At 36.2% G+C, this 26,407-nt stretch overlaps 3 protein-coding genes, 1 non-coding gene and 1 pseudogene across 4 annotated transcripts; 2 read left to right on the top strand and 3 right to left on the bottom strand.

Moving 5' to 3' along the window:
- Window positions 1–4,060: 4,060 nt before the first annotated feature.
- LOC120296071 lies at window positions 4,061–8,130 on the bottom strand (annotated as a pseudogene).
- A 609-nt stretch (window positions 8,131–8,739) lies between these two features.
- LOC120296072 (putative pentatricopeptide repeat-containing protein At3g18840) lies at window positions 8,740–9,765 on the bottom strand. Its single transcript, XM_039317721.1, has one exon. It carries the CDS (start codon window positions 9,763–9,765, stop codon window positions 8,740–8,742), a length of 1,026 nt encoding a protein of 341 aa, XP_039173655.1.
- Window positions 9,766–9,894: 129 nt separating this feature from the next.
- LOC120296073 (putative pentatricopeptide repeat-containing protein At3g18840) lies at window positions 9,895–10,779 on the bottom strand. Its single transcript, XM_039317722.1, has one exon. The coding sequence runs from the start codon at window positions 10,777–10,779 to the stop codon at window positions 9,895–9,897; it is 885 nt and encodes a 294-aa protein (XP_039173656.1).
- Window positions 10,780–16,341: 5,562 nt separating this feature from the next.
- On the top strand, window positions 16,342–16,447 carry LOC120296528. The gene has a single exon (XR_005553476.1). It is a non-coding gene; the product is annotated as a small nucleolar RNA R71 (small nucleolar RNA).
- A 6,765-nt stretch (window positions 16,448–23,212) lies between these two features.
- Window positions 23,213–25,858, top strand: LOC104455551 (rust resistance kinase Lr10). Its single transcript, XM_039317723.1, has 3 exons — window positions 23,213–24,044; window positions 24,584–24,637; window positions 24,708–25,858. The coding sequence occupies exons 1-3, from the start codon at window positions 23,213–23,215 to the stop codon at window positions 25,856–25,858; spliced, it is 2,037 nt and encodes a 678-aa protein (XP_039173657.1).
- The last annotated feature ends 549 nt before the right edge of the window (window positions 25,859–26,407 follow it).

Consider the following 26,407-nt stretch of genomic DNA (forward strand, 5'->3'; position numbering starts at 1 on the left):
TCTCCATGTCCCATGGCTTAAGACAAGAAGGAAATTGAACAAGACCAATATTAGATAACCTTTATGCTGAAACTTTACAAAACATTATGTCCTAGGTCGCCATGCATCGAGTTCGTATGCCAAAATAATTACTTGAGCCAAAATGGTACCTCAGAAAGTCTTGCTGAAACAGAAAGTTCGTAGGCTAATTCAGGTGTGCTATACTATTTTATTTATTTATTTTTTTTTTGGGTCAAAAGATGTGCTATACTTACCAATATCTTCACCATGGGGTCAATGGTTGGATCTCCATCTTTCCATCTATGAAAAATTTCATGCTCAGATGAGCTGCACTTCCTCATTCTCCTTGAAGGCTGCCTGTCATCCTCATCTTGTGGAGGGGTATGGCACTTTTTGCACTGGCAATCTAGATCCCAGCAGCAATGAGCTGTATGAGGATCCTTGAAGTACAGGGTTGTCCTTTAGAGTCGAAAGACTCTATTCCAAGTCTTTCTCCTCCACCTTCATCTTCTTGTATGTATGGCTGCATCATCAAGATTGTAGGAAAAATTGAAGAAGAGCCTTCTTTCGTTTTTTTTTTAGTGATCAAATTTGATGACCCCACTGCCATCCTTTTTCTTGATGAATTTTGACTTTGAATACTGTATACGCTGAACATTTTGACGAAGTTTTTGTAGTTAGTCAATCAGGTAGTAGGGAGGACTTTGAGCAACTCAGAACGAGGAATTTATCTTAGAATATGATGCACAAAGTCATCTACTTATTGTCCAAAGAGATTGAAAGGGCATCTTCTGGTCCCGGCAAAGTTAAGTCTATTTGTACACCATCTTTTTTTTTTTTTTTTGGGGGGGGGGTGGCGCCGAGGGCACATGTACACCATCTAGTTGCCACAGTCAAATCTGGACTCCAGGGATATCCAGTGATTTGTAATTGAACCTTCAAGACAAAAAGCAATTTAGGATCTAAAAGAGCTATATTGAAGTTTGGGAATAGTGTTACAAACACAAATCTAGCATTGAGAGTTGTCTTGACTATGCCAATGCAAGCATGTTGATAGTCGAGGAATTAGTATCAAGTAGTGGCATGCGGACCACAACTTGCAATCCTTTACAACCAAGGAAGGAAAAAGCAAGGCGTATAGCACCAAAGTGAAGGTGCTATATCCTCGTTGGAGCCACTTGCGCAGGAACTCAGGAGAGATTTAAAGGTTCACAAAGTGTCCATGACAGTAGCTAGAAATGGATGTTGATCAAAGCAGGTTGACCAAACGCATTCTCGACATCCTTTGGAGTATAGTGAATAAGCTTTCTTATAGAATTTATTGGTGAAAAAGAAGCAAGTTTAACTCAAGCGAAATATGGAATCGCAAGAGGGAAAGATATTATAGATCTTATTCTCATTGAGGTAAGATATCTCATTAAAATAGTTGTCCTTGGAGGCGTTGGATTAAAGAGGTAGGGATCACGAGTAATAAAGCATCTACACATTTAGTAGTACTGCTTTCTGAGGATCCTCAGTCATGATGGGATAATTCTTCCTCTTATTAACGACGCACTATCAGGCCTGGGGTTATAAGCTCAGTCCGATTTTTTTATGAAGATGGCTATGATATCATGAGGGGTTAATGGTATTAACAAATGACTATTTGAGATAGAAATATTATCCCACTACACAGCCCTTCCCTTGGCCTCTCAAAGGGACTGTTTCTTTTTTTGTCTCCAGATGCCATCCATCCATATTATAAGGCTCATAGAACTCAGAAACATTTGGAATTATAGGATCCATAGAGCGGCAAGTGGAGAGCAAACTCGTGAAACCATATTTCAACTTATCAGACTAATCATGCAACTCTAAACTTTTAATGACATCAGCCTTCAAGAATGAGAATAGTGTTTTAGAAATCCATAACAATGTCTATATAGGCCATAAGTTTACAAACTCCAAATCTCATTCAACTGCTTAGAAAAGCTAGCCTTATATAAGCAAGGTTGATGACAATACAAACTTTTGTTACTAAAATAATACTAATACACCACCATCGAAAAATTGCTCTTACGGGACAATAATTCACACTTTTAGGAAAGAGATGTCAGATAAAGCAAATAAAACACTTTGGCCTATACTAATGGCCGACAATACTATATTTTGGGCTAGTGGGCAAAACACTGGAGCTGCACAGTATCCATATTCAATCGTGGCAACTCTCCGCTAGCAAAATGGTGCACAGAGTTCAAAACCACGCCATAAACTTAACTTTACCAAGAGCAGAGAATGCCCTTTTGATCTCTGTACACAACAACTAGATGACTTTGTGCATCATGTTCCAAGATAGATTCCTTGTTCAAAGTTAGTCAAACTGCTTCTAGATACCTGGGTGACTAGTTACGAAAAGCTCTATAAAAAAGTTTAGCCTATAGAGTCTTTAGAGTAAGAATTCACCAAGAAAAAGCACGTTAGTGTGGTCACCAAAATTGATCACTCAAGAGAAAATGAGAAAAACTCTCATTCCATCCTTCCTACAATCTTGACAATGCAGCCTCACATACTAGAAGAAGAAGGTGAAGGAGAAAGACTTAAAATATAGCCTATCAACTATCAAGCACAACTCCTTGTATACTTCAATGATCCTCATATAGACAATTGTTTTTGGGATCTGGATTGCCAGCGTGAGAATTGCCAGCCTCTAGAAGACGAGGATGACAGGCCTTCCAAGAGAAAGAAGTGCAGCTCATCTGAGCATGGAATTTTCCATAGAGGGAAAGACAGAGATACAACCATTGGACCCCTTGGAGAATATAGTTGTAAGTACCCACATCCAGTATCTTGCTTTGCCACCTACCATTACGCATATCCAAAACCTTCTCCACCACCACCATCCAAGCAGAAACCCACTCCTCCAAAGACAAAACCACCTACTTCTAAACCATTTTCTCCCATCCACAAACGCATCCTTAAATGGGTAAAAGTTGACACAAGACTGTGCGTCCTATTATATATCTTCACAATCCTAATGTTTCTGCAATTCGAACTTTCTCATTCTATATGACTAGTCGGGTCTATCCTCCATTCCTGCATTATCTTTATATGATACTCTCCTATTATTTTTGGCTAGGTTGTCCATGTTATTGAAAGAGACGAGCGTCAACCCATATTACAGAGACTAGCACTTGTTAGATTACTCCAGCAACTTCGATATTTCCCCAAGTGGACCAAATTAGAGCACTCCCATCTCTCTTTCAACTGAACTCCAGACTAAGAGCACAAAAAATTAACGCCCGATTTGGCATTTTTTAGCAGCCAGCATCAACAAATCTCATTCTTAAACTCGTATTACAAGCAAGGTAAACATCCCACAAAAGCCTTTATTTGAAACAGAATAAGAATGACTGACCAAACAGATAAGCGAGGAAAAATAAATTTACTTTGCCAGGGTTGTGGTTCCGGGAGCAGGAGAAGAGCAAGGTAGAGCGTGAATGTCCAACACCATACCACCGATTACCACAGCTTCTCTACCATCTCGAAGGTTTAATTGCTCTGCTCTCACTACAGTCTTCATCATCAAAACCAGAAACAGAAAAAAAAAAAAAAAAAAAAAAATCACGATATCAACTGAGCGCCAACTACATCGAACATTTTCCGCAAACGAAACAAAAGCAGACGCGCGGGAAGGGAGGAAGAGAGAGAGAGAGAGAGAGAGAGAGAAAGAGCATACTGACTGTTTGAAGAAGGGAGCTCGCATCAGAAGCTTGTGGTGAAAGATGACAATACAGAGACTGAATCCTCCTCTGAGATCTGCTCTCCACAGCCATCTCTCCGTCGCTCTGTTGCTTAGCACCCGGTACTCACTGTCCCTGGCTTGTTTTGTGGGAAGAGAGACGGACACGGAGACAGAGACGGAGAGTGTGGGTGACGTTTGACTTTAAAAATGAGGCAGTTTTTATTATTAATAACTAAAAATTGTGATAGAAATCATATACATTCAAATTTATATAGAATAGTAAAATTTAACTTATTTTCTCGAATACAACATAAGATCAGTGTAAGGTAAATAAAAGACAGAACAAAGTTAAAATAGAACTATACAAGTGGTCATAATCCATAATAGCTTCCACGCAGATAGTGTGATTCAACTTATGAACTCCAATTTCTAAATTGAAATTACTTCGATGCCCCAACTAAAGTGGTCATCCTCTTTTAGGATGCTAATTGCTTGAACATGAGAGTCAAGGGGGAATGAATTTCTTTTTGCCTCCATTTAAAAAGAAATAAATGATGCATACCTTTTGTAATACTTGTCTAGGTAAATTTGTGTGTTGAAAATGGTGGAGGTTATGTCCTTTTTACTTAAACATAAAGCGGAAAAAAGAATATCTGTATATTTTTGTGTGATAATACTGATGATACAAGAGCTTATTCATAGTCGAGTACACCAACCTAGCATCATCTGCCAAGGAAGTGTAGGCACAATCATTCCTCGCCTCGTTACATATTAGTTCAAATCCATTTCCTCAAGATAATAGGAATCCAGCATCATGTTTAAACTAATGAAAGTTTTTTCAATTTATTTTGACGTGTCTCGGATAGCAAACTATATTGCAAAATGCACCTCTACAGTATTCTGAGCAAATTCATTAGCTTGTTCCTATTGAGAGAAAATATCATGTTCAGAAACAACCTCTACAACTTGCACGGTCACATTCCTTGATGAGTTGCACCCGTTTCCATTACACCAATTTGCTTATTGCCCACTCTACTGAAATTATTGAAATTGACACAACAAAAGAAGTAGAATCAAACCAAATTGTTATAATATCCAAGAATGCATAAATTCCTGCCATCTTTATTGAAAGAATAGTCACACCTGCAACTCCAATTAAATCAAACATCAAAGGTACATTCGAATCTGCCTCAACAGTGGCTTTCGCTGCTGCAATACTGACTGAGATGGCTTGTATAATGTTCAAACCTTCACATATTGATGCAAGTGTAGCACCCACCAAGCAATCACCAGCACCGGTAAGCTTCTTAACAGATGAAGGAAGGCCAGGAAGATGCAAAGCAAAGAGATGAGAGGTTCCCTCAATATGTCTGGCATCATGAAACTTATGTGAATGGCAATCAGATGAGATCAGTTTGTGGAGTTCTGAATTTATGCCAAGCCATTGGGTTTTCTACACAAAAGCTCTTGTCAATTTAGATCCCTCTTTAGAGCATAGAAATACTCCTTGTGCACCTATGGTTACGACTACAATTTTTATGCCCTTCTCAAGCAAAAGAACTATTGCGGGTTTTAGAATTTTGATGAGAGATTCTGGAGGACAACTCTTTTCGCTCTTATACCTTTCACTCAAACCATATAACTTCCCAGGAGATAGAGCATCTGCCATTGCAAAGAGCTCATCTTCATTTGGAGATACGTAAGTTACCTGTGAAGAGCCCACTATGTGTCAGTAGCAGATCTTCAAGATGAAGCTTTCAGAATCTAGGAACTGCTTAATGCCACTCTTAAACTATGCCCATGTGAGCTGAATTTCGTTTATTCTAATGTCATATTGTTTTTATAGCTGAAAGGGATGCCAAAACCAAGAAGTCAACTATGTAAACCAGTAACTTTTTATTTCATGCCTGAATGATATGAACTTGACACAGTCAATCTTTTCTAATAGTAAGATCTTATCAACGTTTAACAATATTGCAAACATGAATAATTGTATATGATGTATGGTTTACAATTTCCCAATTGATTTAAGTAAAGATTATGTGTGTATCACACTTAAGTGTATTCACTATGGAAAAGTTTCCTTCAACTCATCTAGACTGCAAATTAATATCCTAGTGGAAGCATTACATCACAAGCCATCCAGACTCTTGAAAATGTAATCACCAGGCTACGAATTGGACATACATTTTTAGCAAATGTCTATGCAAAGCCACTAAATTTTGTTTTGATATGCTACATGCAGAATTCTCCAACCTGAACCACAACTTTCACCATTTTTCTCCATAGCCATGCAGATGGTAAGCGATTCTATGAAATATGTTGAAAATGACAGCTCTCAAACAATGGTCTGAGTTAATCAATTTGAAGCACTAAACTTTTCTCATCATAGTATTTCCCATTTTGCTCCCTGTCAGTCTAGTGCTAAGGATGATGGTAATCAACTACTCCAATAGCAATCGAGTCAGAAATTTGAGATTGAAAGACATGATCTCATGAATTCCATAAAATGCATTATTGAACTTATCTGATTGTTTATCGACTTCAGACTTAAATTAGTTTACTCAGCACATTGAAAACAGCACAAAAGAAAGCAAATGCACATCACAAGGTGAAGAACTCACATACTTCACAGTAGGAGCAATTTTTTTGGATTTGGCAACTGACACCTGTTCAACACCACAAAGGAATGTTATCTCCTGCAGCCACTGTGAACAAAATTCAAAGAAAAACCAAGTAAGGGAATTCTGAAGAGCTTTCTATTGACTCAGAGTAGATCATTTAATCAAGCCAGATGGAAAAATCAAACCAGGTCGAATCTTTAGAGTTACATTGACAAAAGCTTCAAGAACACGATCGTTGAGGTTAGCATCAACCATCACTACTGAAGCAGAAGAGATCTCACATCTAAATTGTTGAATCCACTCAGCAGTGAGAAATTTCTCCTAAAGGTCATCGGTGAGTGCCTTTACGGATGTTAGAGAGAACACAAGTATGTCTGCTCAACCTGATATGTTTTTAATAAAATTTACTTATAATTGACTCAAAGCTTGCAACTCAAGCTGCCACCTCACCATTTGGATCAGGTACACAGCAGACCACAGCAGTTATAATATCTTGGGTTTGAAGGATAACTGCCTTGGAATTGCTGAGTTGAAGAACAAGAAGCGCATTCATGAACAGCACATGCATCTCTATAACTTATCTGAAGCCAAAAAAAAAAGGAGAGAAGCTAAATCATTATTATGACAAAGTAAAAGAGAACACCAAGAAGGATAAATTTGAGCAGTTTATTTAGCTGTCCGTAAAGCTAAATATAGCAAAGTTCCATCACTACAATCTTTTTAACAGATTTTACTAGGCATGTCACACAAGCTGTTAAACTGAGCATGTTAACCTTCAATAGGATGCCCAGTAGATCTCCAATGCTCAAACAAGTGATTCCCCGACACATAGTGCAAAGGATAATGTTAGCAAAATCATGGGAAGGCACAGAAACCTCAACAAGAAAACCAGTTAATATAGAAACGACAGAGAATTTGCTTGCCTTGGCAAGTTGCCTACAACCATGCATGAAGAACGAACAGACATTTGCTACATCAAGGCGGAGCAAATAAGAAGAAAAACATTCTCAAATCTTAGTACCTCAAATATATACAGTTTACTCACAAATTTTCAATCCCAAAAGTGAAGACAACATTTTTTACCCAAAAAAAAAAAAAAAAAAATGTGAAGACAACATTTGGCAAAATCCTAATGACCAATTCTTATCCCTTGCAGACCTCCAAAAAGATCTCATCTTGGGATGCCCTCAAAAGTTATTGATTCTGATTAGAATCAGGCTGGCATACCCAAGAATTCAAGTTACAATAAACAGATGATTGTATTAAGAAAAACTATTTTTTCCCCTAAGAACAATTAGGCTTGATCATGTACCTTGTGAATCTAAATGAAATCTCTCAAATTACAGCAGAAGCAGATAGGATGGACATAGACATAGTCAAGACCCAAAACAATATCACGCACTTTTACTGAGAAAAGATGGTAGGTTCTTTACTTTTATCAGGTTTTTTAATACAGACGGAGCTAAAGGATTTATCTAGTATTTTTCTCCATGTCCCATGGCTTAAGACAAGAAGGAAATTGAACAAGACTAATACTAAATAACGTTTATGCTGAAACTCTACAAAACATTATGTCCTAGGTTGCCATGCATCAAGTTCGTATGCCAAAATAATTAATTGAGCCAATATGGTGCCTTGAAAAGTCTTGCTGAAACAGAAAGTGCATAGGCTTACTCGCGTGTGCTAAACTTTTTTATTTTTTTTTACGTCAAAAGGTGTGCTATACTGACCTGCCATGTCAAGGCCCACAGCACTGATAAAGAAGGGCTTCCGTCCCAGCTTCGACATGCAGTCGGCAATATTCCTTTGCTACACCTCCTAAAACATAGTGAACCTAAAAGACCAATGTCATACGTAGATGTGCACAGAAAGGACTGAACAGTGTAGTGTGTTGTCTCAAAGGTTCTCAACTGATGCCGTCAGTGAAGAAGGTTTTGGAGATGTGTAATATTTGTTTTGCTTTCTTATAACATACAAGGATTACAAAGTTAATGTCCATTTGCTCATCTCTTCTTCAGAAATAATCTGATGAATGTATATATGCCACTTTCTTATGACATGCTCATCCTAATGAAATTAAATGCATAGCAGAGCCACAGAAACCCGTACAATGTGTGGGCTACCAGCTAGTTTTAATAGTATTTAGATGAGGGCAACGGCCCCCACCATTCTACAGTTGAATTCGTTGCTGTGTATTAATCAGAATAATGAACACCTATTATCTAGTAAAGAGAAATATCAATCGCGTCATGACACAGAGAGGGCCAAAGTCTAATTCAAATTGAATCTAGTCCGAGTTTCCGTACCTTATCCTCTTTTAAATATATATGCTCTTGAAAGCAGCCACAGACCTTCCTGTACCAAGCATTTGAATTCATCTGTCCCCTTATGTCAATGTTAAAGTTGTAATCTTTCCAACACTTGAATTGGGTAGCACACGTAGATCTGCAGATAGGAACTCCAAGATCGAATAGATAGCCTCTGCTTTTGAATGCGATGTGTCGCCAGAGGCAAATGCATGAATTCCATTTTCGAGATACACCCAACTGCAGCCACCAGTTTTTTGGTTTCCTTCCCTCTCTTTTTCTTTCTTATCTTGCGCATCTCTGCCCAATTTTCCTCAGCTGCAAATACATTTGCCAGCTGCACATACCGAGATCCATTATCTTCCTCAATAACCAATAGCTGCTCTGCCGCTTCTCTTGTGAGACTGAGGTTCCTATTTATCTTGCAGGCATTCAAAAAAGCCCCCAAAATCACAGGATCCGAATTCCTGGGAATTTTCTTCATGAGATCCATTGCCTTTTCTAGTAGATTTGCCTTTCCATACAGATCAATCACACAGGCATAGTGATCCGTTTTAGGCACTCTTTTGTAATCTTCTACCATGGACTTGAAATACTTTTCCCCCATTTCCACTAACCCACTATGACGGCAAGCAGATAGAAGCGCAATAAAGGTGACCTCATCAGGTTTCAATCCTCTCTCCAACATTTCTTTATACAGCTCCATAGCTTGATCTTCGTGCCCATGATTTGCATAACTGGAAATTATGATATTGTAGAGAATCAAGTCTCTTTCCGTGAGTTTTTGAAATATCTTTCCTGCATATTCAGTACTGCCAGACTTAAAATACATGTCGATTGTGGCACTAATCAGCTTCTCCTCCATTTCCATCCCTTTTCTTAGTGAGTAAGCATGAATTTGTTTTCCAGGATCCAGGGCCACCTGCAATGCACAGGCACCTAGCAAGCAGATGATTATGGGTACATCAAAAGAAATGTTTGCATTCCCTCTATATTCATTCACCAGTTCAAATACAGCTTTACAGTGCTGTGCTTTGACATAACCAGTAAACAAAGCTGTCCACACGATAGAATTCTTTTCATTCAGAGAATCAAAAAGCCTCCGTGCTTCAGACATGTTACCTTGAGATGAATGACCCACGATCATAGAAGTTGTCGAAAAGGAGTTCTCGCACTCAATTGTCGCATAAACTAAGTCCGCATATTTAATATTTCCACACTTGCAGTAAACATCCACCAAGGCACTCTAAACAAAGAGATTTGATATCACTCCTTCTCTCAAAACCCAAGCATGTATCTCCTTTCCAAGCTTTGAATTCCGCATGCTGGAGCAACCATTCAGAACACTAGCGAGCGGGTGCTCATTCCACCCAAATCCACTGTCCCTCATTTTCATAAAGAAATTCAAGGACTCCTCCTCAAAACCGTTTTGTGCATAGCCAGAAATCAAAGTATTCCAAGACACTGTATCATTTAACTCGGGCAATCTTTGGAACAGATCTAAAGCCACTTCCATCTTACCTTCCCTACAACAAGCTGCCATCATCGTATTCTTGGAAACCAAATCGACCTCCGCTTTTGATTCACAGAACACTCTGTATGCTTCTCCGAAACTCCCACATTTAGAGTACATGTCAATTAAGGAGCTCATGACATACTTATCCGTATCATTCCCCGTCCTCACCATATAAGCATGCAACTGTGTCCCATAACACTGCACACGTAACTTTGCCACCAAGTTTAACATCGTCGTCAAAGTAAACTCGTCGAACTTAAGACAATCACGCATCAACTGCATCTCGTCAAACCATTTGAGCGCATCGCTTTCACGTCCGTCGATGGTCACGTGACCGGTCAGCATCGAATTATAAGTTACCAAGTCCCTGTCAGTGGCGGAGTCGAACAACGCCCTGGCTCGGGTCAAGTCCCGAGCTTTTACGTAAGCCGAAATCAGGGCGTTCGAGGAGTACACGTTCCGGTGGGGCATTTCGTCGAACAGCTTGTGGGCTTCTCGCAAGAGGCCATTCTGGGAGTAGAGGCGGATGAGCTGGTTGAAGAGGAAAGTGCTGGGGACGAAGCCGGACTTAACTGCTCTAGCCTGGTAGGCTAGACCATCTTTTAAGGACCTCATTTACATGTTTGTGTCAGGTGTTACATGGGAAAGGACGAGAAGAAGGAACCCATCTCTGCTCAAACGACCCTCGATACTTCCAGCTTCTAAGACAATAACAAAAGACTCAGGTTCGTGACGGAGAACAGATTTCGGTGACGAGAGAGAGAGAGAGAGAGGAATCAGTGTCAGTGTTAGCAGCCAAATCCTGGGCCGGCAGAAGTTGGTTATAAAACAATAGATGTTGAATCTTGCCGTTGCCGGTTTATCATGTCCTTAAAAGACTGTCGATCTCTCCTTCTATTCTCGATTTTGCAATCTTTTAAAATTCTCATTATTTTTCCTCTTAATTTTCACTTCAAAATGATTCTTTTCGAAGCTCTCACATTAATCTTCGACCTAGAAAAAAAAAGTTCTCATTTTAATGCAGTATTCTTTATTCGTCTCTTTTTTGAATCTTGATGATAATTTCTAATTAAACGTTGGAAACTAGTACAATTAAGATTAACTCACACATCAATTGTAAGTTTAAATAAAATTTAAATTTTCCTAAGAATCGTAAAAATTCACAACTAGGAAAGCAATCATTATAAAAATTATCCAAAAAATAAATTTGCCTCCCTCCTAAACTTGAATGAAGTAGTGTCCTCAATGCGAAAAATAGAAATAGGAAGAAAAAAACTCCCCTGGTTGTAGGATAAGTCTATAAATGACATTGATGATTAAACTCTTGAAAGATGATTCCTAAAAAATTATCCTGGATAAAATAGAAAAAAAGTTAATCTTTTTTTTTTTTTTTTTTGCAAAACATAAACTTAACAATAAATAAATAAAAACAACAAAATTAAAATGCTTGGGTTGCCTCCCAAAAAGTGCTTGATTTATAATTTTCAGCCAAACTATCTCAGATGTCGCTATTCTAGAGGATGAAATTCAATAGTGGTCTTCTGCTTGTTGTAACTACCTTCAAAGTAGGGTTTAAACGTTGACCGTTCACTTTGAATGTGCCATCAGTGTCATGCGCAACTTCAATTGTTCCATATGGAAATAACTATATAACTATGAAAGGACCAGACCATCTAGACCGCAATTTTCTTGGAAAAAGTTTAAGACGAGAGTTATAAAGTAAGACTTTTTGACCAATTTTAAACTCTCTTCTAAATATGTGCTTGTCGTGCCATCTTTTTGTACGCTCCTTATACAACTTAGAATTTTCATAGGTCTCATTGCAAAATTCCTCAAATTCATTTAGTTGCAATAATCTTTCTTCACCTGCAGACTGCATGTCAAAATTTAGAAATTTCAATGCCCAATATGATTTATGCTCTAATTCCACTGGTAAGTGACAAGCCTTCCCAAACACTAACCTAAAAGGAGACATCCCAATTGGAGTTTTGAACGCTGTCCTATAAGCCCAAAATGCATCATCAAGTTTTATTAACCAATCTTTCCTAGAGGCATTCACTGTTTTTTCTAAAATTCTCTTGATTTCCCTATTTGAAACCTCTACTTGACCATTAGTCTAAGGATGATAAGGGGTTGCAACCTTATGTGTGATTCCGTACTTACTCAAAAGTGCTTCAAATTGTTTATTGTAAAAATATGTCTCCCTATCACATATGATTGCCTTAGAAATGCCAAATTGGGTAAAAGTATTTTTCTTCAAGATTTGACCACAACCTTAGCATTATTAGTTGGCAATGCTACAGCTTCTACCCACTTAAACACATACTCCACAGCTACTAAAATGTATAAATTTTCATAAGAAGGTGTAAAAGGGTCCCATGAAATCAATACCCCAAATATCAAATAATTCACACACAATAATGTTGTTTAAGGCATCTCATTTTTTCTTGAAATATTTCCAGTTCTCTAACACTTATCACATGAAGCTACATAGGAGTATGCATCTTTAAAAAGTGTAGGCCAATAAAATTCAGATTGTAAAATCTTATATGCAGTTTTAGTGGCACCAAAATGGCCACCTGTCTCTCCATCATGACAATGATGTAGAATGTTTGCATTTTCTTTGTCTGGAACACATCTCCTTATGACTTGGTTTGTACATACTTTAAACAAAAAAGATTCTTCCCAAAAATAATTTTTAACATCAGAAAATAATTTTTTCTTCTGTTGATATGATAATTTAGGAGGAAGAACATTACTTACTAAATAATTTACAAAGTCGGCGTACCGAGGAACTTTTGTTGACTTGATGGAAAAAATTTTCTCATTAGGAAACTCTTCCAAAATTGGTCTTACCTCTTCCTTTGAATTTTGAATTCTTGATAAGTGGTCTGCAATTAGATTTTCAGTCTCTTTCTTATCTTTGATTTCCAAATCAAATTCTTGCAGCAATAGAATCCACCTAATCAACCTATGTTTTGATTCTTTCTTTTTAAGCAGATACTTAAGAGCAGAATGGTCAAAATAAACTATAACTTTTGAGCCAATTAAAAAAGAACGAAATTTATCAAAAGCAAAAACTATCACTAAAAGTTCATTTTCTGTTGTTGAATAATTCAATTGTGCACCCGACAAGGTTCGACTAGTATAGTATATGGTTTGAAAATTTTTATTCTTCATTTGTTCCAAAACAACTTCTACTGCAGAATCGCTAGCATCACACATTAGCTCAAAAGGTAAATCCCAATTTGGTGGCGTGATAATTGGTGCTGATATTAACTTCTCCTTTAAAGTGTTAAAAGCTTGCATGCATTCAATAGAAAAATTAAAAGGAGCATCTTTTTCCAAAAGATTAGAAAGAGGTTTAGCAATTTTTAAAAAATCTTTTATAAATCGCCTGTAAAATCCTGCATGCCCCAAAAATCCTCTGACAAGTTTCACAGATGTTGATAGAGGTAATTTTGCAATGACCTCCACTTTGGCTCGATCAACTTCTATTCCGTTTCGAGAAATTTTATGCCCAAGCACTATTCCTTCCTACACCATAAAGTGACACTTCTCCCAATTTAAAACAAGGTTAGTCTCCTCATATCTTTGTAAAACCAAAGGCAAATTATTTAAACAAGAATCAAATGATAAGCCAAAAACAGAAAAATCATCCATGAAAATCTCAATATACTTTTCAACAATATAAAAAAAAAATAGCCATCATGCATCTCTGAAAAGTAGCTGGTGTATTACAAAGACCAAAGGGCATTCCTCTAAAAGCAAAAGTACCATAGGGATAAGTGAAAGTAGTTTTCTCTTGCTCTTTTGGTGCAATAGAAATCTGATTATACCCAGAATATCCATCAAGAAAGCAATAAGACTCATGCCTTGCAAGTCTTTTCAACATTTGATCAATAAATGGTAAAGTAAAGTGATTTTTTCTAGTGGCATCATTCAATTTTCTGTAATCCATACACATGCGCTACCCAGTAACTGTTATAGTTGGAATCAATTCATTGTTGTCGTTTTTCTGAACAGTCATACCGCTTTTCTTTGGCACAACTTGTACAGGACATACCCAAGAACTATCAGAGATAGGATAGATGATATTTGCATCAAGTAGCTTAATTACCTCAGATTTCACTATTTCTTGCATCTTCGGGTTCAAACGCCTCTGAGATTGGATAGTGGGTTTATATTGTTCCTCCATCAAAATTTTGTGCATGCAAATTGAAGGACTAATTCCCTTGATATCAGCTATTTTCCATCCAATTGCACCATTATGCTCTCTTAATAATCTAAGCAATTTCTCCTCCATCAAATCTGTCAAAGAAGATGATATAATTACTAGTAAAGAAGAAACTCCATCTAAATAAACATATTTCAAATAAGAAGATAAGGGTTTGAGTTCAAGAATTGGAGGCTCTTCAATTGATAGTTTAGGCTTTGTAATGTATTGTCCCAACTCCCCAAGTTTAATTGCCTTTTGCCTTGAATATGATGGAATTGCCTCCATGAAACTTGCGTACTCCTTTATCTCCTCATTCTAAATATCTTTGTCCCTTGGTCAAGTCAGACATGCTTCAAGTGGATCTTTAAAAATATTTTCCTGAAAAATCTTATTCACCAACTTGTCAACTGTCTTAACTCTAAAACAAGAATTGTTTTAACTCTAAAATAAGAATTATCATCAGATGGATATTTCATTACTTTAAAAACATTAAATGAAACAAGATCATCTTGAACTCTAGGGATCAACTTCCCTTGTTGTACATCAATAAGAGCTCTTCCTGTTGCTAGAAAAGGTCAACCTAAGATAAGTGGTATCTCAAAATCTTCTTCCATGTCAAGAACTATGAAATCTGTAGGAAAGATAAATTTGTCAACTTTTACCAAAACATCTTCCACAATAACTCTCGGATATATAATTGATCGATCAGCCAGTTGAAGTGACACTGTGGTTGCTTTTACCTCGCCCAATCCTAATTTCTTGAAAACTGAATAAGGCATCAAATTAATACTTGCACCTAAATCACATAATGCTTTTTCAAAGTAAGAATCCCCAATAGTGCAAGGAATAATAAAACTCCTTGGATCTTTTAATTTCGGAGGTAATTTGTTTTGTAAGATGGTTGAACACTCATCGTTTAACTTCACGGTTTCATAATCCTCCAGTTTCCTTTTATTTGCCAAAATCTCCTTCAAAATTTTTGCATAACTAGGCATTTGTGCTAAAGCATTTGCAAAATGAATGTTAATGTGGAATTTTAAAATACATCAAGAAATTTAGAAAATTGCTTATCTATTTTGTGTTGCTGGAGTCGCTGAGGGAATGGAATTGGCAACACATATGGCTTGGGATTATCTGGAAAAAGTTTACTCCTGCTTGTCTCCTTTGATTGTTTATTGATCACCTTTTCCTTGTCTCTAAAAATCTCTTCTTCTCCCACTTGTTTACCACTTCTCAGGGTAATAGCCTTTATGTTTTCAATTGGATTTTTCTCTGTGTTGCTCGGCAAAGAACCTTGTTGTCTCCTTGACATCATGCTTGCTAACTGACCCACTTGCATCTCCAAATTTCTGATCAAAGTCTCTTGGTTTTGAAATCTCACATCCGTGTTTTTGATGAAGTCATGAGTCACATTAGCAAGTTTGGTGACTATATCTTCCAAATTTGACTTTGTCTCTTTTGATTGTTTGAATCTAGGTGGTCCTGTCACATTTTGATTATTCCATGAAAAATTTGGATGATTGCGTCATCCCGGATTGTATGCGTTGGAGTAGGGATTATTTTGTGACCTGTTAAAATTCCCAACAAAGTTATAATTTTCATTAGATTGTTTAAAAGTATTACCTACCTAACATTTTGTGCTAACATGTCCTCCGCCATAAAAATCACATGTCAAATTCTGAATTTTCATGGCTGAAACACTTATATTATCAAGCTTTTTGTTGAGTGCTTCAAATTGTGCAGCAATTGGAGCAAAATCATCCACTTCATGAACTCCGCTAACTTTTCGCATCGGTAGTTTCTCAGTAGGCCACTGATAACTATTGGATGCCATCTCCTCTAATAGATTGTAGTCTTCTTCTGGTGTTTTATTATTTAGAGTTCCTCCTGTATCAATCATAGAATGGAGATTTGTACTAGAGCCATTATAAAAAGTTTGTACCTGCATCCATACGAGTAGTCCGTGATGTGGGCATCTCCTAAGAAATTCTTTAAATATTTCCCATGCTTCATGTAATGATTCATTATCTATCGGCATAAAATTAGTAATACCATAACGCATCTTCACAGACTTTGCAGGTGAAAAGAACTCACCAAGAAATTTTTGAATCATATCATTCCATGTAGTGATTGATCCTGTAGGAAGAGAAGAAAGCGAACTCTTAGCTTTGTCTCTAAGGGAGAATTGAAATAATCTCAATCTAATAACATCATCTGTAACTCCATTATATTTAATTGTGTCACAGATTTCAAGAAAAGTATCGATGTGAACGTTTGGATCATCGCTTGGTAGTCCACTGAATTGCATTGATTGTTGAAGCATCTGAATAAGTGACGGCTTGATCTCAAAGTTGTTTGCTTAAATTGCAGGTCTTTTGATACTTGATGTGGTGCCTTAAACTGTTGGCACAACATAATCTCTTAAAAGTCTCCGTGGATTTTCATTCTCACCGTCTGCCATCTTCTTGGCGCAATTTCTCTGTTCTCTTAGTTGCCTTTTGAATGTACTCTCGATTTATGGATTAAGCTCAACAAGTTTCCCTTGTTGGCTACGTGTCATAAACCGATGTGCACCCTGAAAAATAAAACAAAACAAAAGCTAGATTAAACTTAGAATTATTTGGTATCAATATTAATTAGTATTAAACAAACGATCCTCGGCAATGGCGCCAAAAACTTGTTCGTACAATTCTAAATGCAAGTGCACGTGTCAAACAAGTAATATAATGATGAGAAAAAGTATCGTCCCATAGAGATTGATGATTAATAAACCAATTAAATACTAAAATAGACTAATTCTAAAATTTATCTAACAGATCAAAATATAATTAAGAATAAATTAAAAACGAAATTTGTAGACTAAATGCAGTAAATCGATTAGATAAATATGTTAGAGCATCCGATTTCACCATAACCACTAGATATGAATTTTAGATTATTGTGGGTACAAGAACGATATCAAACATGTGATGGTGGAATTTCCTAATCTAGGTATAGCAAACCTACTCAGCTTATTAATCCACTATATCTCTATGTGAATTAAAATAAATATGAGTACGTTAAAAACTATGAATATTCCTAACTTATAATGAGTCTTTTGGATCACTTTATCACCGAAAGCTACACAAATACCGGAGTATATCTTTATCCACGTTTAATTCATGGTTATATATTATAATGAGCAATTGCATATTATCACTTTTCAGTCTCAAACATACACATTAGATTATTCAAGTGGTGGCCAGTCACTCAAAAGCATTAAACACAATAATATATAACGCACATGAATGAAATCAATTGTAAACCATAAAAATCATGAAATTCACATTATCATGGTTAGGCTACATCGTAGCCTTAACAAAAGAAAATTAGAACATAGTAGAAGAATAAATAAATATAAATCAAACCTAGTATCTTGAATCAAAGAACAATAATTTTGTCACCACTTTGGTCTTCTCTTCAAAATACTTGAAAAACTCTCATAACAATGAAAAATGATCTAACAAAAACCTAGCTGCTCTCTCTGGCTCTTCATGTTCTCCTCTTCAAAAGATATATCACAGATATCTATCTCCCAACGCTTGCAAATAATATTAGGGAACAAAATCAAGAATTTCTTGATTTGATATCCATCTTCCACTACTTTATTTTATTTTATTTGAATTCCTGATATTTGCCATTCTTTTCCTTATCTTCTCCATATCTCATTGTTCTGCATAAATAAGGAAAATTCAAATAATCAGAAGGAAATCTAAATATTTTCTCATAGATTTTGCATTAATTGTTGCCTAAAATAGGTAAAATAACTATATTTTTATAGAGTTATCACTAGTACATTTTAGGGTTAATAGAGGTAATCTTTCCTATATGATATCTTTTTATAACTTATTCAATTTGAGGGCAATCGGGTATTTAACACAAATCTGAAGGGAAAATTGCGTTTTACACCTGTTTTACAGCCTTGAATCTCATGTGCATGACATGTATAGCTAGAAACTTAATGGAAGTTGATGACGAGAAAATAATAAATTTTTGATGCGGTAAAATACAATCCTCACAATTTCAGGTTTAATATGTATCATTCCATGGTTCAGAAAATAAAAAGGAAATTTCAAAAAATAAATCTTGCAAGTAGGTATAGTATGTTGGGTCTTATCAACGAGAGCTCCCATGTGTCACGGACACAACACTCATTTCACGCGTTAATGTGATATTTTATGCGATTAGGCTTTTAGCCATGTCACTCATGCTCTCGCCCATATCTTCTGCCCCTTTTCTCGTGTTTCACTCTTTCACCAGACCTCCAAGTCCACACAAACTTTGCGTGGCTAATGACTCGAGTACCTCACACGCTTACACAAGAGAAAGATGCTTCCCTTGTCAAGGGATTCGAGGATTTGAAGGATAATTACAAATGTCTAGTAATCATTCAACTATGCCCCAAACTAATCCAGAAGTTAGTCAAAATGGTTGTTCACTAATAAATATTGACTCTGCAAGCAAATGTGTAAATCTCTTTGCTAAGATAGAATGAGATTCATCTTCTACTCTCTCTAATCATGTGCCACAACCAGCCAAGAGTGGCTCTTTAGTTCAATCTTAATCTGAAGTTTCCACATCCCATTGTTACATGTTCAAAGGTTGGGATCTTGAAGCCAAACCCTATATATGGTCATATCACAATTTCATCTATCTCTACCGAGCCACGTGCCATCCAATTAGCCTTAAAACACATTGATTGGACAGCCACCATGCTTGAGGAACTCCACAAAACATGGGAATTTGTTCCTCGTCAATCCTTGATGAATGTTGTAAGATGTAATTGGGTTTACAAAGAAAAGTTACATGGAGATGAATCACTTGACCTATTGAAAGCCTAACTTGTTGCAAAAGGCTGTCATCAAGAGGAGGCCTTGACTTCCTAGAAACTTCAAGTCCGGTAATCAAACAAGCCACAATTAGCATTATCCTATTCGTTTCTACTATTCAGAATTGGGAAATTTGCCAAGTAGATGTCAAGAATGCCTTACTTACATGGCAATCTCGATGTTCTCATCTATATGGAACAATTACCAGGTTTTCGTGATTCATCTTGTCATGACCATGTTTCCTTAATAAGTCCAACTTTTCGTTCGACTTATCATAAATCATTTTATACAAAACGTATAGTTGCTTATTTCAGCATTCTTAGTGTCATAGATTTGACCCCCCCACCCCCAAAAGTGTCACTAAGGACCCACTAACTTTGTTTGACCATTTTTACCTGATACTAGGATTACAAGTAAATCTAGACAATTTACATATAATAAAGGCTATATTTGGTCTATTGCAATGCATAGTGTACATCAAACTTCCAATTGCACTACTATAATCTAATTGTACTAAAGGTTGCCAATATTTTTCATCAATTGAATTGATACATCATATGATACAGTTGACTCTTTAATTTCCAAATGTTCATATTTTTGAATATTTTTCTTCACATAATGGCCTTGACTTAAAGTATAACCCCCACTATGTTTGATCACCTTGATACCTAAAATTGTATCCATATATATAGTTTTTAACCTTAGTACCAACAATCAACATATCATCTATATATAAGCAAATTATAAATTCATACTCTTAGGTACGCCTTGAATAAATGCACTTATTAGCATTGTTATGCTTAAATCCATATGATATACCATTGAATCTATTTTCTCATGCCATTGTTTCAATGTTTGTTTTTGTCTATGCTCATGTTGCCATTCTCAACCAATTGCACCTTATTTGTAACTTCTTTTACATAATTAACGGCATGATCCTAAGAAACTTCCTCAATTCGAATGAGTTTTTATCAAAATATCAACAATTAGGTTCTCAATCGTGTGGGAAAGTTTCTTTCAATAATCATTTTAAGTTGAAGGCAATTTTGAAATAATTGCAGTAAATTGAATACGTTTAGCAACTTCAAACATAAGGACTTTGAGTTTGGCAACATATATATGAAGTTCCTCCATTTGCTTAAAGACGGATTTTCTATTAATTATGATAAATTCAAAATATTTAATAATTCTATCTGTACTTTATTTGTCAGTATTGTATTTAGCCTCCAAGGCAAGCAAATGCTACTGGGATTTGTGTAAGATCAAAAATTTCATTTAGACAATCTTATAAAGTATTAAAAATTCTTCTTTGACACCTCCTTTCATCATTGATTCTTTCAAAGTGGTGCATCTCTGAAATCCATTGCCTCGCCGAACGTTCTTGGATCTCTATCCAAATGAATTACCATGGATAGTTTATTCACAAAATTTTCATTATCCCCTTATACTAGGAGAGTTACAAAGTTAGAATCGAAATCTATTAGTTTCTTCACTCTTTAACTTCTTTGTGGCTCACTTGGAAAATTAAACAATTTTCTTTTTCTTGATGAAGAATTATGTGCGTCAATTGTTGTTTTTGAATATGCTAAGGTATCGTTTGAATGTTGAAGAAATTTGTGTCCAAGAAATTCAACATCTCTTGATTTCACAATAATATTAGATTCAACATCCAATACGATAAACTTTAGAATTTTAGTACATCCAATAAACACACTTCTTAATGTCCTTGGTCATTATTTGATTTACTTAGAATATACAAAGCATCTCCATACTTTAAAGTAAGGATAAGTGCATTTAAAGCTGTAAAATTTGTCATGAAAGTATAATTTGGTCCTACAATTTTCAAAAAACACAATCAAGTCCTAAAATTTGTCACAAAAGTGGAGTTGGGTCCTAAAACTCTTTAAAAGTGCAATCAAGTTTAAAATTTGTCAAGTTCGTGTAATCAAGTTCTAAAACTTGTTAATATTTTTCATTTGTCAAGTTGAATGGAGTTAATGGAAAGACTTGATTGCACAAACTTCATAAGTTTTAGGACTTGATTGCACTTTTTAAAAGTTTTAGGACTCAATTGCACTTTTGTAATAAGTTTTAGGACTTAATTGCATTTTTTGAAAGTTTTGGGATTCAATTGCACTTTCAAGATAATTTTTAGGATTTTTAGTATATTTATCCATTTAAAGTATTAGATGCTACTACCTTTCTTTTCTATAATTCACATGGAAGTATCTTAAATTTCCTTGATGGAATTTTGTTATGAATGTTACATGCAGTACGAAGTGCTTCTCCCCGCAAATTTATTGGCAATTTCGCTTGTAAGATCATGGCATTAACCATATTTACCAAAATTTGATTCTTTCTTTCTACCAATCTATTTCATTGTGGTGTATAATGTGCACTTGCTTGATGCACAATGCCAATTTTCTTCACAAAATGCCAAAAAAAAAATAAAACTAATGAGAAGTATTCTTCTCCTAGATCATTTTTCAAAACTTTGATTTTTAACTGCAGTCTCATGTATCTTGAACACATAAAAAACTTTTGATTTCATACGATAAACAAGAGTATATCTAGAGTAACAAAAAATAATATAATAACATAACAATTTCATCTTTAGATCTTTCTACTTTTGAGAATAATTTCTTAGTCATCTTTGCTTGTGAACATATTTCTCATTCCTTTTTATCTAGATTATGACATAATATCATACTACTTCTTTTCACAAATTTCAAAGTAGTTAAGCAACATGAGATAATCTATTTTGCCACAAGGAAGATGACTCAACCATATAAATAGAAACAAAAGTCTCAATAATACTTGTCTATGAAGATTCCGAGCGGTCGATGCAACCACTATCTCCATCTTCATGAAAACAATAATACCTTAAGATTATTGAGAAAATTGATTATTGATGCAGACGGAGCAATAATTGATAATGCTTTGATGGGTTAAGATGATCACTGTTCATAAGGTATTATTTGCCTTCAATATTGTTGCCGTGGGGCTTAGAACAAATAGACCTTTAGGATATAAATAAAATCTATAGAGAAACGAGTTGAACACTTACTTAATTTCTCCCTTGGAATTTTACCTTGAATGTATTATCAAAGTTGTGTGTGAAAAGAGAAGAAGAGAGAGTTACAAAGAAATTGTTGTTTGAATAGTTGTGATGAACAATAGATGGTTTAGTGCTATGAACAATTTTAAGCCTTTGTTTGTTTTTTGAAAAATGAATGATTTGAAAAATATTTTCTTAAAAACGATCCCTTATATTTCTTATAAATATGAATAAGAGAAAAATATTTTAATTGTCAATGAAATTATTTAGATATAAATTATTATCGATAATAAAAATATTTTTCATTAGCTGATTATTTCAAACTACATAAGTTATTATTTTTAAGAAAATATTTTTAAAAATATTATTTTTAGTGAAACAAATGTTTCTTAAAACGAATGGTTGTGCATAAAAAGGAAGTGACTAACTATGAAAGAGAGAGAGAGAGAGATGGACTTGTTTGTGGACGGGGTCGGGGTCGACCCAAAAACTACGTCGAGAGAGTTGACGAAAAAAATGAGAAAAATCATCTCTATTTTTTTTATGGGTGTAAATGATCCGGATACACTGCATCTTTGCGTTGGCCGGCTGTGGACACGCCCACCTTTGAAAGCGCAAGTAATAGAGAAAAGTCATCTAGCTCTATGGGTGTAATTTCCCAGATGCACTGCATTTTTGCGTTGGCCAGCTGGGTACTCGCCCCCTTGGAGGGCGCTGTACTTCTTTGATTTGTTGAATTGCGTGCATTTGTTGGGTTGACTGACTTGGGCCTTTTGCACGGGTCAAGGCGACTCCAAAGTCAAGGATCATCCCACATACTCCCAATCTTTTTAAGTAGCGCCTCCTCCGCACACAAAAAGCAATTCCTTACCAATTTCTCTTTGCCCAAAGAAAAACAGAGGCATGATTGATGCTCTTAGCTTCATGGATTCCTATCAAGCGTTGTTACTCATTCTCGTTCTGTTGCAACTGCTGACTAGCACTGCAAAGCCGAGTAATTATTTGTGCACTTCATCCTGTGGTGACATTCACAACATAAGCTACCCATTTCGACTGAAGAGTGATCCAAAGGGATGTGGTTTATCAAAATACGAGCTGGCTTGTGAAGGTAATCGCACTGTTGCATACTTTGGTGTTGGTAGATACTATGTGCTATTTATCGATTATTCCATTGGCCAAATTAGATTGGTAGACGATGGGATCTATAAGGACAATTGCTCGTCTCTTCCCCATCACTTGTTGACAAGGGGTGATACGCTCTTCGGCGAACAGTACTTCGACGCATTTGACAGACAGTACTCCAACGCATTCGGTAGTGTGGTCATTGTGAATTGCTCAAAGACAGTTAATTCTTCATTCTACATCGCTATTAATCCATCATGCATTGTGGGGTTGTATTCTTCCAACACATCATCGAGTTGGAAGTTGTATGCTTTGACCAATTCAAAAGCATCAGATGTTAGGGACTTTTGCACCATTCACAGTGGGACCTGGGTATCAAATTATTCGGCTAATTACAAGCAGATAAACAGTAGCCTCTACAATTATGAGCTAATCCATAACATCATGGCCAATGGATTTGTTTTCGACTTGCCTTACTGCTTTGTTGAATTCAAATACCGTTACATCCTCACGGTTCAGAGTTGCGGCTTCACCACCAACGGAGTCTTTGGCCTCTTTGATTTCGGTGTCTACTTTAGGTTTCAGGATTGCGAATGGAGGTTGCCTGATGGCGGTAAGCATCGATTGACACAGAAACTTTACCGCAATTTTGCATGATTGTGCACACTCTTTCACTTGCTACTTTCTCCTCAAAATTCAAATATGTAAAAATTATTTCCCGTTGTAAAAAAGGGGGGTCATTGTTCGAGCAGCCACATGACTATTTTTTTTGTCGGCATAGGGTTCAGATTTTCTTGTTTTCTTAATTAGTCACTTAACTAATATTCTAAGAAACAATTGTACTAGCAAATTCCTTAAAAAATTACATTTACCTATTCATGGAGAAACAAAGTTATCAATTAAAAATGAAAATCACATTTTCTTTGTATTTGTTGACTGCTAAAAGAGCAAAAGAAATTTCTTGTATCTTGATCATTTATGTGAAACAAAGCTTATTATTTCTTGCGAATGCACACATCCCACTTCTCATATTCTTTTAGACAAAACCCAATTTGCACAAAGTAGTTAGCCACTACTCTGTTTGCTCGTGAGTTTTGTTTTCCAGTCTTCTTTTCCTTCCATTTCTTTTCAAATCATTCATTCCTTTCACAGGTGTCCCAGGTTCTATAACCATTCGGATGACTGTGGCTTTTATATGTCTACTGGGTAAGCCACAATGATTTGTTCTTAAAATAATTAAGAAAACCTTATACTAACCTATTAGAATTATTTTCAGCGTATTTTTGTGGAACAAAGTTTGCAATTGGGATGCCATTTTTCGGGATATTTCTAATCTCCATCTACAGAAGAAGGCACTTAGCAATGGACAAGAACATTGAAGAATTTTTGCAGGCTCACAACAACTTTTTACCCATAAGGTACTCCTATTCCAATATTAAGAAGATCACTGCAAGTTTTAAGCACAAACTGGGAGAAGGGGGATATGGTTCTGTGTACAAAGGAACGCTCCGAAGCGGCGATGAAGTGGCTATCAAGATTTTGAAGCAGTCCAAGGCCCAAGGCCAAGATTTTATCAATGAAATAGCTACTATTGGAAGAATTTACCATGTTAATGTAGTGCAACTCATTGGTTTTTGCTTTGAAGGCTCGAAACAAGCTCTCGTGTATGATCTCATGTCAAATGGATCCTTGGATAAGCAAATTTTCACCGAGGAAGGTGATAAATTTCTCAATTACAAGAAAATATATGAAATTTCTCTTGGGGTGGCGAGAGGGATTGAATACTTACATCGGGGGTGTGACATGCAAATACTACACTTTGATATCAAGCCTCACAATATTCTTTTAGACAAGAATTTCACTCCGAAAGTTTCTGACTTTGGACTCGCAAAACTTTGTCCCGCTAATCATAGCATAGTCTCATTGACTGCTGCAAGAGGGACCTTAGGATATATGGCACCAGAGTTGTTCTATAGAAACATTGGTGATGTATCTTTTAAAGCGGATGTCTATAGCTTTGGGATGTTGCTCATGGAAATGGCAGGTAGAAGGAAGAATATAAGTGCAAATGTGGAACACTCAAGCCAAATTTATTTTCCATTGTGGGCGTATGACCAAGTTAGCGAAGAAAAAAGTGTTGAAATAGAAATTGTAGCAGAGGAAAGGAAGGTGATAAAGAAGATGATAATAGTTGCACTTTGGTGTATACAATTAAACCCTGACCATCGGCCTTCAATGAGCAATGTCCTAGAAATGCTTGAAGGAGATATTGATGAACTCCAAATGCCTCCAAAACCACTTATTTATCCACCTGATGTGCCAGTTAACAGTGATGAAGCTGAGATGGAGCTGGAAACATTCTCAACTTCATCAAGTACTCCAATAATCTATACTAGTTTTCTTTTGGGATATACCAATGATGTTTAGAGTTCCCTGCATAGTTGGATTGGAAATGTTTTGTGTGTATTTATATGTCCCACAATCTAGTATCATGTTAGGAGGGACTTGAGCTAGTTTAGCTCGACAGACATTACTTTTGAGATTGTCTTCTTCTAGCTCTTAGGTTGATGTGTTATTGTATTTCATATAGTTTATTCTCTTGCATCCTCCTTCGAAAAGATAAACGCATTGGTAAGAGGGCAAGGACAAAAATGATGGTGAAGGTAATGGACATTGAGAATTTTTCTCCTTTGGTTCTGTTTCGGATAGGAGCTCCTTGGAGGTCACGAACTCTCTGGCGAATGATCTGGTCTTGATTCCTTCCGAGAGACATCTCCGTAGATTTGCTCTTTTTGGATGGTTCGATTTGAACTTTCAATCCTTAAGGAAAGGTGCAGAATCAGTGGCTTGTTATTCTTTTGGCTTTCTTTGCTACAGTAGAAGCTGCTACCTCTGCATTTTGGGTTGTTTCCTCATTTTCCTTAGCTTCTACAAACCAATGAGAATCTTCAAATCGGCCATGGTTACCGTTCTGCC

The sequence above is a fragment of the Eucalyptus grandis genome, chromosome 7 (genome assembly GCF_016545825.1).
Source record: "Eucalyptus grandis isolate ANBG69807.140 chromosome 7, ASM1654582v1, whole genome shotgun sequence".
Lineage (NCBI taxonomy): Eukaryota > Viridiplantae > Streptophyta > Magnoliopsida > Myrtales > Myrtaceae > Eucalyptus > Eucalyptus grandis.